This window comes from Ceratotherium simum, chromosome 8, assembly GCF_057802395.1.
Source record: "Ceratotherium simum simum isolate JZ-2026a chromosome 8, ASM5780239v1, whole genome shotgun sequence".
Taxonomy (NCBI): Eukaryota; Metazoa; Chordata; class Mammalia; order Perissodactyla; family Rhinocerotidae; genus Ceratotherium; species Ceratotherium simum.
The window spans coordinates 511,380-524,309 of NC_141907.1; the positions used below are offsets into that span (position 1 = coordinate 511,380).

The 12,930-nt window shown below is 57.7% G+C and overlaps 1 protein-coding gene across 1 annotated transcript in view; it reads right to left on the minus strand.

The window, feature by feature from the left end:
- The window catches only part of RNF212 (ring finger protein 212), a 42,076-nt gene that overhangs the window by 14,701 nt on the left and 14,445 nt on the right, over positions 1 to 12,930 (minus strand). The window contains 6 exon segments of the mRNA XM_087434675.1: positions 323 to 386; positions 5,459 to 5,504; positions 6,721 to 6,837; positions 6,839 to 6,919; positions 8,962 to 9,020; positions 10,520 to 10,576. Coding sequence (XP_087290801.1) covers positions 323 to 386; positions 5,459 to 5,504; positions 6,721 to 6,837; positions 6,839 to 6,919; positions 8,962 to 9,020; positions 10,520 to 10,576 — 424 coding nt within the window.

Genomic DNA, 12,930 nt, shown 5'->3' on the forward strand with positions numbered 1-12,930 from the left:
CGGGGGGCCGGCGCTCACTTCAGAAACCAACCAGAGACTCCAACAGTTATCAGTAAGCCAGCCCCGTGATACAACTTTTGTCCAAACCCAGGAGGAGATACGAGAGCGGTTTTCTTCTGTGACTTGTTGAATGGTGCTCACAGAGGTGTCCCTGAACAGACCCAGGAGCTGCACCGTTTTGGGAGCGCGCAGCCGCCCAAGATGACTTTGCTGAAGGCCAGACTCACACGGCTAAGCTAGGACGGCTGTGACTCGCTGTCCCTTCAGGGGAACGTGTTAAGCCCGCGAGGTGACCTGAGGCAGTGACGGGACGTGCACTCACCCATGCGCCCATCCTGAGGTGGACTAATCAGGGAGATCCTCGGCGGGCCAGCTGCTACCTGAGGCTAGAACGCAAAGAGAGAACAAGTGATAACACTCCTAAGCCGCCACTCGCGAGAGCAAGAACCTCCTCGTTAATCAGGAACACAGCTCCTTGGTCTTGATCAGCCTGACAAACTCCTGGCTGACCTGGTTTCCACTCATTCCCTGCGAGGAGGGCAACACAGGAAATCCCCCTGTCCCAGCGGGGCTCACAGCAGTGATGGGTGGAGGACGCACCGAGTGCTGTAAGAATTTCGGCAGAGAGACAAAGTAAACAAAGTTCTTGGCTGTCATTAGAAATTTTGAAATCCTAAGTAAATCCTCATTTTGGTTGCATAATTTTGTCACCTTGAAATCCAGATGTTGACGACTGTTGTTGGCAGGGAGCGGTGTGTGTGCAGGGCCCTGCTCTAGGCTGGGCACCCACATCAGGTCCACCAAGGGATGTCGCCATCCCTGACTCCCCAAGAGGGAGCTGAGAGCAAGAGCAGCTTGTCCGTCGTGAGCTGGTGATGGCCGCCACTCTACCCAGAGCCCCTCCTCTCACCACTCAGGGGATCTGGGGTGGGCTGCGGACACAAAGGTGCTGCAGGAGCAGAGACCAGGTGCGAGTTCTCGCCGCCTGACCCGTCATTTCCATGGTCCATCCTGGCCCCATTCCTGTGGCCCCACACACTTCCGGCTCCCGTGGGTCTGTCCCCAGACTCGGCCACCACCCCCTGTGGCCCCGCTGGGATCTCGGGCCCACCTTCCCAGCTCCCGTGCCTGACATACCCACCCAGTGAGCCTCTGCTCCACCATCCAGCAGCCTCCCTACCAGCTCTGTGGTGGCCTGGCTCCAGGGCACCCTCTGCAAACACCCCCAACCCCGGCTGTCTCTGGCTCATGCCCTCAGGCACGACTCTAACCTTGGAGGGACCAGGCCCCTCGGGCAGAGAGGCTTTGCAATCGGGAACTGCAATGCCTGGCAGGCGGCGCCGCTGCACCAGGCTGGCTTTCCCCTGAGCTGTCCACCCAGCACGGCCTCCATCTGGCCTCCTCCCCTCCTCATACACTTCAGGCTGATGACTCGCTCACGCCCAAGCAGAACTGAAACCGGGAGTGTGCCTCCCTGCCATCAGCGCAGATGGCAGGGCCGGCTCCAGGGTGTCCTCTCCCCTGCTCAGGGGTGCTCTCACTCGTCACCTCTGGATCCTTCCGGTCAGCAACCACGGCTTCAACGCAGCTCACCCTAAGGACAGCCCCTCCTAGCGGAGGTTTCACTTCTCTGTTGCGTGTAGAATAACTCGCAAGAGGGCCTGTCTGTTCACCTTTCTCCCAGAGGCCCCCCTTTCCCCTCTGTGGCCACCCCGCTGGAGTCAGGGTGCCCAGCTGCCCGTGGTTCCTGCGGGCCTGCAGCAGGAACCTCCAACGTAGGTTCTCAGTGCTGCGCCCACCGGCTCACGCCACAGCAGCCCTTGGCATACCTGCTCCTCTTACAGCCTCGCACCTGGGCTGTCCCCCACGACTTCCACCTCCAGCCTGTTCTGTGCGTTGCTGCCATCCATGTCCAGTGCAGGCCAACTCTAGCCAACCGATGCAGTATTTGAAACTTCAACAGAGAAGGGTTATCCCCACACGCCAGGACAAAAATTACTAACGTCGGATTAGAATTGGATAAGTTATCTCTTCTCACTCAAGCTTCTCATAAGAAACGATTTTTATTTGGTCAGTTCTTGAGTCCTCTGTTTGCGGGAAAATCCGGTAATAGGTGAAACAAAAAGAATTTAAAGGCCCAGAATGCCCAGGATGGTGGCCATAACACAGAGGCGAGTGACAGACAGCCCAGCTAGGTGGGCTCACCTGGGGAGGGCACTGAAGCGGCCGTGTGGATACAGGGTGCTTAAGGCACCGCTGTGAGCACTGGGAGTAAGCCGCGCCAAGACAGGGCCCCACGAGGACCTGTTTTCCGGAGCACATTTGGCAGCTACTGTCTAGGATCTGGGGTGCTGGCTGCTACACTCAGGATTCCAACAGTCACTCTGGCGTTTCACTTTGCCAGGCAGTTGGGCCAATGTGCAGAGCAGGACCAGACCACCTGAAGCAGCAGTGGGAAGCCAAGGGGCCTCAGGGAGGTGCCGACGGCGGCCCGCTTTGGGGAGCGCACCTGCGAGTGGAGGCCCTACGCAGTAAGCTAGGAGTCACAGGGGTACAAGAGAAGACAACCACGGGGACAACCGCCAGGAGGAGGGGCACGCGCCAACAGGCACGGCGCTCACGCCCTCTTCCCACGCACCCCAGCCATACCCACAGAGACGGCCCGGCTCCCTCAAGGTTCTCTTGCCCTCAGCTGCCCCCAGCCCCTCCTGACACCTCTGTAGTTACGTCTAATGAGCACACGTACTGGGCTTGGCTTCACGTGTCTCCCTCGGTTCACAACTTGCTCACAGGAGAGTTTTTCCCACCAGAAAATAAACACTCTGGAAAGCTCCAGAACTTCCCTGACGTCAGGGAAGCGTGGAAGATTCTGAAATGGGCAGAAAGGCTGTGGTTGTCTAATGCTCCCTTACAGGTCATCTCGGGCTACGGGGTCCGTCTCTGCGTCCCGGAGTCACCTACAGCGCTGAGCTGCAGAGAGCAGGTGGCACCAGCGACGGTTCTTGCAGCTGCTGCGGTGCACTCTGCTTGGTGCTCCGGGCTCTCTCCTGACGGCCGGTGTGTGTGCGCTCCCCGGATTCTCCCTTAAACCACTTTCACTTTTACTGGCTTCCTTCATTAATGCACCAGTTAAACAAGTACGTACTCACTTCATATTTCTAAGTCATGATTCTACCTCTAAAAAAACCAAGGTCGGTTACTACTGGCCAGTGTGGGTGGTACACAGTCCTGTGCCCAGTACGACTAAAAGCCTTGACTGGGAAAGCCTGCGTCCCCGTCCACGGCTGACAAGCCATCAGCATCTCCATCTTCATTTGCAGGTGGTTGGGCCTCGGGCAGGCAGCGGCTCTGCATCCCTTACCTCCTCTCCCTGGACCCCAGGCTCGGCGCAGGGTGGCAGTGTGGCTGACCCTGGCGGCACAGCCCCAGGCCGCTCCCACAAGTTGTGCGTGGCGGCTGCTGCGTCTCCCAGGCTGGCTGTGGTGCTTGTGCTCTGCTTCTCCAGCAACCCTCCTCGACGAGATGCCCTTGCTTGCGGCTGCTCACCTCTGACAAGCCCTCTGGGGCAGGGACCCTGCCAAGACCACCCTGGACAACACTCCTCTGGTGGCCCCTGACAGGGGCTGGGAGCCTGTTCTCACTCACCTTGAGGAATGGGGCACTGCCCTCCACTCCTCCCCTGCAGGCCAGCAGACCAGATGGTAAGGCCCTGGCCCACCTGTGCTGTCTGGGTGGTCTCCCGGAACCTCAGCTTGGGGTTTCCAGGAGACACCCCTCATTCTGCCCCATTCAGGGGCTCCCAGCAGCTCCACCAAAGATGCTTCCACGTGCACCACACCAGGGCTGAGGGGGCTTGAGAGGCAAACGACCAGACTGAGAAGTTTTCCTTGAAAACTTGCATTCTGTTCTGGCACAGGGGTTAGCAAACTATGGCCCACAGCTGATTTCTGTTAATAAAGTTTTACTGGAACGCAGCCGTGCCCACTGTCTCCACGCCATCAGTCAGAGGGGAGCAGCTGTGGCAGAGACCGAGGCTCCACAAGGCCTCCACTGTTCACCGGCCGGCCCTCGACAGAAACATCCTCTGACATCGGGCCTCACTCCTCACTTTGGAATTTCCAACAGTTCATTGCATTCAGTCCCTCAGCTGCTATTCCTGAGGTAACCCCCAGTAACGGGAAGTCAGCTCAGTCTGTCAGCCTTTAACGTTCGACACAAAGACAGGCGTGGGCCGAGGCATGTGGTTCAACCTTGGGGAGCGAAGGCAAGCTCTGGGGGGGCCTTCCTCAGGAGCTGCTGGCTGCTCACCTCTGACAAGCCCTCGAAGGCAGTTGGTGGGGCTGGGGTGCAGAGGTGGCGGATGCCCAGGGCAGGGAGGTGCTTCCACGGCCGCCCTCCCAGGTGTGACAGGAAGCCTGTGACGTCCGGCAGCGTGGCCGACACATGGGAGGCGTAGGGAGGTAAGCAGGGCACGGAGAGGAGGTGCGAGCTCACGCCAATGGCCAAGGATGGGGCATCTCCCCCGCCAGAGCTGGGAATGGCTCTGCACTTCACCTTCTCACTCCAGAACCCAGGTTCCTCTACAATCTGGCTCCAGGACGGTTCCCTTGGAAGTGACATTATTTCTTACTAACGAGCCTACACACCAGTGTCCACCTCCTAGGACCACCAGGAAGACTCAGTCCAGGTTTTTCAAGTGCCTAGAAAGGTGCCTGCAAATAAAAGGCACAGTGCAGCACCACCCCCAGCAGCACAGCGGTGAAGTCACCAACATACACAAGGACTCGTGCACAGACCCCTGCTCACGCTCTGGAGTACCCGCTGCAACTCCTGGCGTGGCTCGCTCTCCCTCCCAGCACCCGAGCCTTCTTCCTCCCTGCCTCTTCCTGACTGCTCACACGCAAGGTCTTCCCCAGCCCTTTTCTCAGCTCCGGTGTCTGGCCGCCTGCAGTCAGACCACACTCGGCCGGAGCTGCGCGGTGGCGGGGCTGGGGCTGGGCCTGGTCTCCTGAGTCTGGCCACGTTTCCTCTGGGCTTGTTTCTTTCCAAGCCGAAGCTGCCGCCTCCTGTTCTTCTGAGCCCTACACATTTCCGACCCACTTCTTAACCGGGGCCGCTAGGATTTACCCCAGTTTTACTCAGCATCATTCCTACCACTGCTCCAGCCAGCAGGTGGAGCACAGGGCGGCTGGCAGGCCCCGCAGCTGCTTCTCCCCACACAGCACAGGCCCTGCCTCCCGCTCTGACCATGGTCCCGCCCTGCACAGAATGAGAGCGCGCGTGACGGTCGCTCAGGACCTGGTTTATAAACCACATCCCTTGGTCCTACACACGCTGAAGAGACACTGTTCATGATCTGTCCACTGTTAAATGTATGGTTATATTTATTAGTGCTGAGAAAAACTGTAAATACTAAATACCTGGGAAACAAGCAACACAGGAGAACAGATGTACTTACCTTCCTCATTGGGGAAGGAGTGAGGTCAACTTCCATGGACTCCACTCTGTTAAACAGACAGTGAAACACATTTACTGGGCCTGGGACTTACCTACCATGACACAATACCATGAAGCACACACATAAGACCCCTGCAAACATCTGCAGCATCCTCCAGTTCCATGACGCTGTCAGAGCTCAGGGAGTTACAGATCTGATCGCTGTCATCTCCCTTCTCAAAGCTCTGTGCTGGCCGCCCACTGCCTGTAACACACCCTCATCTGCAGAGCACGGAGGCCCTTCTCCGTCTGGCCCCGGCCGAGCTCTGGAGCCCCGCATTCCCGTCTCACTGCCCGCACACCCCCGCACACGCCCACACACGCCGCCTCCTGGCTCAGATGGCCCCTCCTCTGGCCGCCCATCTCTTAGCTCTTCCTACTCGTGCCCGAACCTCCTGGGGGCAGCAACATTTTATTTACTTTTGTTAACACTTTCTGCCTGGCACATACACTTTACACAACTAGTGCTCAATAAGTGTTAGTTCCTTAATTAACCCAAAGGTTGATGGGGAAACATCATTTGGGCATCCCTGCAGGAGAAAAGAGGCAGAAAGAAAAAGAGAACAGAGGGAAGGAAGAGTGAATCATCTAAACAACGACTTTCTGAATGCACGCTAAATGCGAGACGCTGAGCGGCCAGAGAAAGCACCAGGGAATGAGCCAGGGCACTGGCCAGGCCCAACCTGGCTGATTCAGGTGACCTTCCTTCGGGACCTTTTGGGCTGATGGGGACTCAACTCCAGCCACTTCAAGAAAACCAACAGTGGAGAAAGAATACGCTCCAGGGGCCGCTCCCTTCAGCGGGGTGGGTTGGGGTCCCAATGATGCCACCAGCACAGCCTCTATCTCCTGTCCTGTTTCCTCTACGTTGGATCCGTTTCCGAGCCACCTCCCCTAGGCTGGCCATCCTGACCGCAGAGGGGAGAGTCCCAGGGACGACGCCCATTGTGCAGCCTGGGTCGTGTGACCACTCCCAAACCAATCACTATGGCCACAAGGACGGTCCTGTGATTGGCAGCCTGTACCACACACCTGGTCCTGGGACCTGTGCCTGCAGACGGGTACACTCCTGACTGTGTGCGCTGACTGTCCAGTACTGGGGGACTTGAGGGGGAGGGACGAGGGAGAGACGCAGGGGTATCAAAGGCAGGATGTGTACAACTTGTGAACGTCGGTCCAGCAGTGTCCACAAACTCCCAGACCAGCCCCACCAGACGCACACACCTTTCAGAGGAGGACGAGTCCGTTGGCAGGAATGGCCAGCCATCTGGCTTTGCTGAAGGGGCTGTGACAGAAATCTCAGCATCAGAGCACACTCAGGGCTGCTCAGCAGCACTTCCCATGCCCCCTCGAGGCGTTACTTCACTTACTCGAAACTGAATTTCTTATTGTGCTGAAAGCTGTTTGTTGTGATGATCTCATGCTAAATGATGGAAAAACAGTATTAATTAAACCATAAAAATTTACTTCCAGCTAATTCATTCCAGTTGAAAGAATAAGACTGAAACAGCCAAATGCTCTCCCTGGCCCATCCCCTCGGTCCCTCCCGCTTCATTCGTCCTACATGCATGTTCATGTTCCACCCCACAGATGCTCCCTGAGGACGGGCAGGTGGCCTGCGGCTCCCTGACTCTCCAGAGCGCAGAGCCACGCTGAGAACACAATGGGACCTCAATAAAGGCCTGCTGAGCGCCTGAGTGACCAACTGACCAAGTGGGAGAAGTGCCACAGGCTCCCAGCTCTCTTGAAGGGCATGTGCACCTGCTTCCAATTGACTCCGTAAAACAAACGTTGCTATGCAACGGGCACGTGGAGAGGATGAGTGACGACACCCGTGACAGAAGGCCCACCCCAACACCACTCCGGTTAATGCTGCACAGCCAGGCAGGGTGGAAATGTGCCCACACGGTCTGGGCCTGTGGAGCGCACGGGCCTCCTCCCTGGAGGAAAACGCAGAGGCCCAGGAGGACCCACCACGGAGCACCACCATGCCAAAAACACTCCACCTGGAGCAAGCACCTGAGGGAGACAGGCAGGTGGCACTGCTGAAGAGATCGAGTTCGGGAAATAAAAAACTGCCTGTGAGATGCCTAAATAAAGATAGACACAAAAATATGCAAGCAACGTGATATAAAAATGACCATGAATGTTCTAGAAATGTAAAACTGAGGCACCCAAAACACAGCTCGATGGAGGAGGTGCGCAGCAGTAGAGCTATGGGGGATTGGGAAGGAGACTGAGGTCACCTGGGACGGTCAGAGCAGCTGCCAGGACAGCAACACAGGAGGTTACGAGGCCTGAAGAACCAGCAGGCCTGTCGGGTCTGGACCATGGTCGCAGGAGACTGGACAAGGGCAGTGCCTGGAAGGACAATGGCTGGGAATTCTCCAGAACTAACGGAAGACATGGTACCACAGAAGGAGAGCAGATCACACTCCGAGGAGGACAACTCAGAGTGAGCCGTGCTCAGGCACCTTGCGGCAGTCGGCCATCCCTCCTGCGAGCTGCGCACAGGGCCGAGGCACGGTCAGGCTCACAGGCACACGAGGGCCGCGCTGTGCTGTTTTCTCATAATCCTCCACAGTGTTAAAGCCGTTCTCAGCTTGGGGGCTACACAACAAGGTATGTGGGCTGGATGTGGCACGTAGCTTGCTGACCCTGGAACACACCCTCACAAAGCAGCACCCACAGCAACAACAGCTGGCAGAGGCAGGGCAGGACAGTGCGACAGGTCCTCCCAGCTCCTTCTCCAGCCCGTGGCTCCTGGACCGCCATTCCAGTTCAGCTACCGGATGCCAGAGGGAAGCAGGCATCCACACGCACTGTGTGGGTCACCCCTGCCCACGCGACCAGCTGGTCAGACAGCAGCCCCACAGGGTCATCAACTCCACAACCTTTACACTTGTGTGCAACTCACCCAGCTAGGGCTTCTGAATATTCACCACGTTAAAACACTCAACAGAAAGCTATACCACATCTCATACCATCAAAGACGATGTAGCATGTGAGATGCGCCACATTTACACACGGTGTGTGCTGACCTCGGGCATGTGATGGATTCCACACTGACAACCAGACATGCGTGATTCCTGGCAGAAAGGAGGCCACCAGCTGCAGGCAGGGGTCCCGTGGGGCCCAGCCTCAGAGCCCCTCTATGTGCAGGGCGGTCACTCTCACGGGCCGCTGGGTACCCACTCGCTCGCAGGCCCCCTCATCGCTTCGGGAATCACCCGGGAGCCCCAAGGGGAACCACTTGTGTTTGTGTCACTTTCTTTCTCTCCCTTTTCTTCCCTTTGGCCCCTCACTGCGTTTTTGCTCCGAAGCAAGTTTCTAGTAAGTGAAAGCGCTCCTTCCTCTGTCCCTTGGCTGTGACTGAGGCTGCCTCTGCAGCAATTCTCCCTCTAGACCTGAGACGGACGCCAAGGATGCAGCACAGGCAGAGGCCCTGTGCTCACGAGCACTCACCTCTGCAGCTCTTGTATCCGCAGCACTGACTTTCGGAGGGAGTCTTCCAACTTAGAAATCTGAAGACAGTGAAATGACTTCACTTACCAGACAGACTGCGCCAGTGATAGCTTAAAGAAGACACGCCGACCCTCTCAATTCCTTAAACCATGACCAGAATATAAGTCAGCGGGAGCTGCCCTCGTGCTGTTTATAGTGAATGCACATGGAGGCCAGGCCATCAGCTGTTTAGGACACCAGCCGGGCACCAGGAGGCAGGTCCTGAGCCAGTCCCTCCAGCACGGGCTGGTGCTGAGACAGTGAGCAGAGCCCAGATAAACTGTAGCCCCAGCCGGGTCCTTGTTAGTGTGCCCTGCTCTGGATACAGGAGAGACCACCGCCTCACACACTTGTCTCTGCTGCTACATCAGGGTCTGGGTCCCTGCCGCGTGGGCACCGCCAGACCTCCAGGCAGTTACTACACTCTCCGATCCTACATTTGCCTCTGCACAACGTGGTTAATACCACCTACCCTCTAGGTCTGCTGTGAGGACTGAGAAGTAATACACACAGAGGCTTGGCCAGGTGCCTGTGGGCAGGACTCAGGGCAAGGGTGGGGGAAGACGAGGCTGTGGCTGGGCGAGGGCAAGCTGGACAGCTCTGTGGAGATTCGTCTCCTCCAGGCGCTCTCTGTGCAGACCCACCGCAGGACTGGCCAGGGGCACTTGAAAAGGAGGGAGATGGCAGGAGGCACCGAGCACGCAGCCGGCCAGGCCTAAGGGGCAGCACCACCCTCACACCTGCCACGTCCTACATAAAGAGGGGGCAGGGGCTGCAGGACAGACACTGGGAGGCTGGACCGCTTCCACATTCGAAGAGGTAGCCACGGGATTCTGTGGCTTCAAAGCCAGGCTCCTTACTCTATAACCTTTAAAGGTTTTAAAAAAGGACTTCTACTTAAAAAAACTACAACGGTTAAAAAGAGAAGCATCTAACTTGCCTCCCACATTCCAAGGGCCCTGATACCGGGCCCAGCCAGGTGAGGGGGATGCCCGATGGGGTAGGGCCCCAGCCTCGCTACGCGGGCCACCCTGAGTCCTCTCCTTATTCCTCTCCCAAACCCGCCCCCAGCTGCTCCCCCTCTCCTGTCTACACGTCCCTCCAGGAGACCTGAATCCAAGTCACAACTGAGGCTCCAGATTAACGGTTTTTACTAAAGCTCTACTTTCCTTCCAATTAGTTTAAAAATCAAGTGAGGAGGATACTCACACGGCAAACAAACAGGTGTTTCCAACCTCCTTTTGTGGGGATTGGCTGGAGCAACTTTATAGCTGCCATTTACGAAAAACTGCCTACTGTGTTCAGGGGACAACAACGGGTCAGTACTGAGCCCCAAGGTGAATCTACCCAGTGACCACGGTCAGTCCCCAGAGTGGCTAGGTGGCTGACCACAGAGAGGAAGCGTGCAACAGGCTGAGGGTAAGCCCTGTGGCCCACCACTGAGACACGGCATCGGGGGATAATATGACACGAAGTCAAACGGTCAAACCTTCACGAGGTGACATGGGACTGGATTTACCTTTTCTCTGTAGAAGGTTACCAGTCTCTTCCTGTGTTTTTCTTGAAATTCTGAAATCTGAGAAGATAACAGGTCAGCTGCACATGGCACACGGCTGCTCCCGCATGTCTGGTCCCAGAAACCAGAGGTTAGGAGGGACCTCCGGGGCAGGCTACAGCGCTCTGCTCCACATGCATCTCCCCAGACACTTGTCCCCCGCCTGCCTGCCCGGACAGACGTGGGCTCCGCTGGATCAGGGGCTGCTGGCTGCTGCCCTGTGCCCGGAGCAGACGCTCGGTGCAGCCAGATAATGAATGAATGAACGCAGCAGGGCACGCTCAGACAAACACAAGCGAGAGCAGTATGTTCCATGTGAAGACAGGATAAACACCGAGGGCTGCCCTGCCCCCCTTCTGTGCGGCTTCAGTGGTGCTCTGGGTCCTGGCCATGGATGGGACGACTCGTGTGGGGCAGCCAGTGTGCCGTCCCCCTGGCAACAGTGACTGGACCATGGGATGGCCTCCTGACAGAAAGAACCAGCCAGGAACACCCTGAAACTGGGATAGGGCCCGGGGCCGGGGTAGGTGGGAAGAGCCAACACAGGGAGCAAAGCCCAGCAGAGATGGCAGAGCTGCGAACTCCTGAGAGCCCAGTGACCGCGTCTGGACTCTGCGCCTGGAATCAGCTCCACCCCTGGTCTTCCATTTATCTGAGCACTGACTGCCTGCATGCAGGGCATCTGGTTTGGATGGGGTCCCCAGAGCACCAACGTAAACCAAATGAGTGACCCATGACTCACTCCAGGGGGAGAGAGCTATTTCACACCAGTGAAGTTTTCAGACAATGCTGCCTACCCTCTTGAAATGCTGAACCGTAACTGTGCAAGCCTAACTGTGGTCGCCCTCTGTGCACAGCTGACAGATGGCAGGGCGGGCTGTTGGGCCACTTCCTCTACGTCCATCACCCACATCACTCCCCTCAGGAACCTGCTGATAGGTGTGCAAACGTGAGGGTCGGCTGGCAACCTCCCCGAGGCTCACGGGTCTAGTACCAACCGAGGGAGAAAAGCCCCCTGTGGAGAGGAGGGCCCAGCCCACGGCGGGCCTGCAGTCAGGACTGATACACACCCTCTTCACAGCCTCATACCTCCTGGCTCCTGCATCTTCTGAGGGATTCGGGGTCTCGGGGTCTGGGGGACACGCTGCACGGGGCTCCCACAGAGCCCTCCTGCCCCTGCAGGAATCCTCATGGCTCACAAGGCCATCCCAGAAAGTCTCCCTGACCACACCGATGGTCCATATGTCCTGCTGCCCCTTGGGTCTGCCTTCCAGGTGAGGGGCTTCTGTCGGCAGACACCTGCTAGTCCTCATGTGTGGGTGAGTGAAGCCCCCATGTTAGCCTGGGACCCTGGGAGTTGCCTTCTCTTCCCTTTCCACCTCACACTGAGCAGGGCAGTGAGGCAGGGGCCACGCACAGCTGGGATGAGTTCTGGCAGATCTAAATCCGCCTTTCCCAGCAGCCCCTAGCGACAAGGCTGACAGTCACGTTTCCCTGGTCTTATTCCACCGCGGATTCTACACCCGCAGCAAGAGTAGAGAAAGGTCACACACTGACCCCTAACCTCCTGTCTTGGTGCAGGGTCCAAACTGAGAAAAAGAAAGCATCAGCATCTGGGAGCGACCAGGGTTGGCCGTTCTGGGGTGTCCGGGAGCGAAGAGGGACGGCTGTTCTGGGGTGTCCGGGAGCGACCAGGGTCGGCCATTCTGGGGTGTCCGGGAGCGAAGAGGGTCGGCTGTTCTGGGGTGTCCGGGAGCAACGAGGGTCAGCTGTTCTGGGTGTCTGGGAGTGACCAGGGTCAGCTGTTCTGGGGTGTCCAGGAGCGACCAGGGTTGGCCCTTCTGGGGTGTCCAGGAGAGAAGAGGATTGGCTATTCTAGGATATCTGGGAACGACCAGGGTTGGCCGTTCTGGGGTGTCCAGGAGCGACCAGGGTCAGCCGTTCTGGGGTGTCCAGGAGTGAAGAAGGTCGCCCGTTCTGGGGTATCCGGGAGTGACCAGGGTCGGCCATTCTGGGGTGTCTGTGAACTGGATGCCTCCAGCTGGCACCTGGGATCATCACCGCGGAGCACGGGGCTTAGCATGGCCTACGCACAGGTGAACAGCTGTTTTTATTCCGGCAGGCCGTTTTTAAACAAGGACCTTGGTGAGAACAGGCACGCAGGCCCCTGTGACTGGCACAGACGTGACGGGGCAGGCGAGGCTGCAGAAAGGACAGGGCCATGGGCAAAACTGACCCCAGTAGAGAGGCCTGTGGGGGGGGGGATGCCAAGCTGCAGATGGGACTATCCCCACTGAGCGTGGAGTCCTACAGAGCCTCATGCGAGCTTAGGGGCAGTCTGGACCACACATCCACATGTCACTCATCTGCACCGG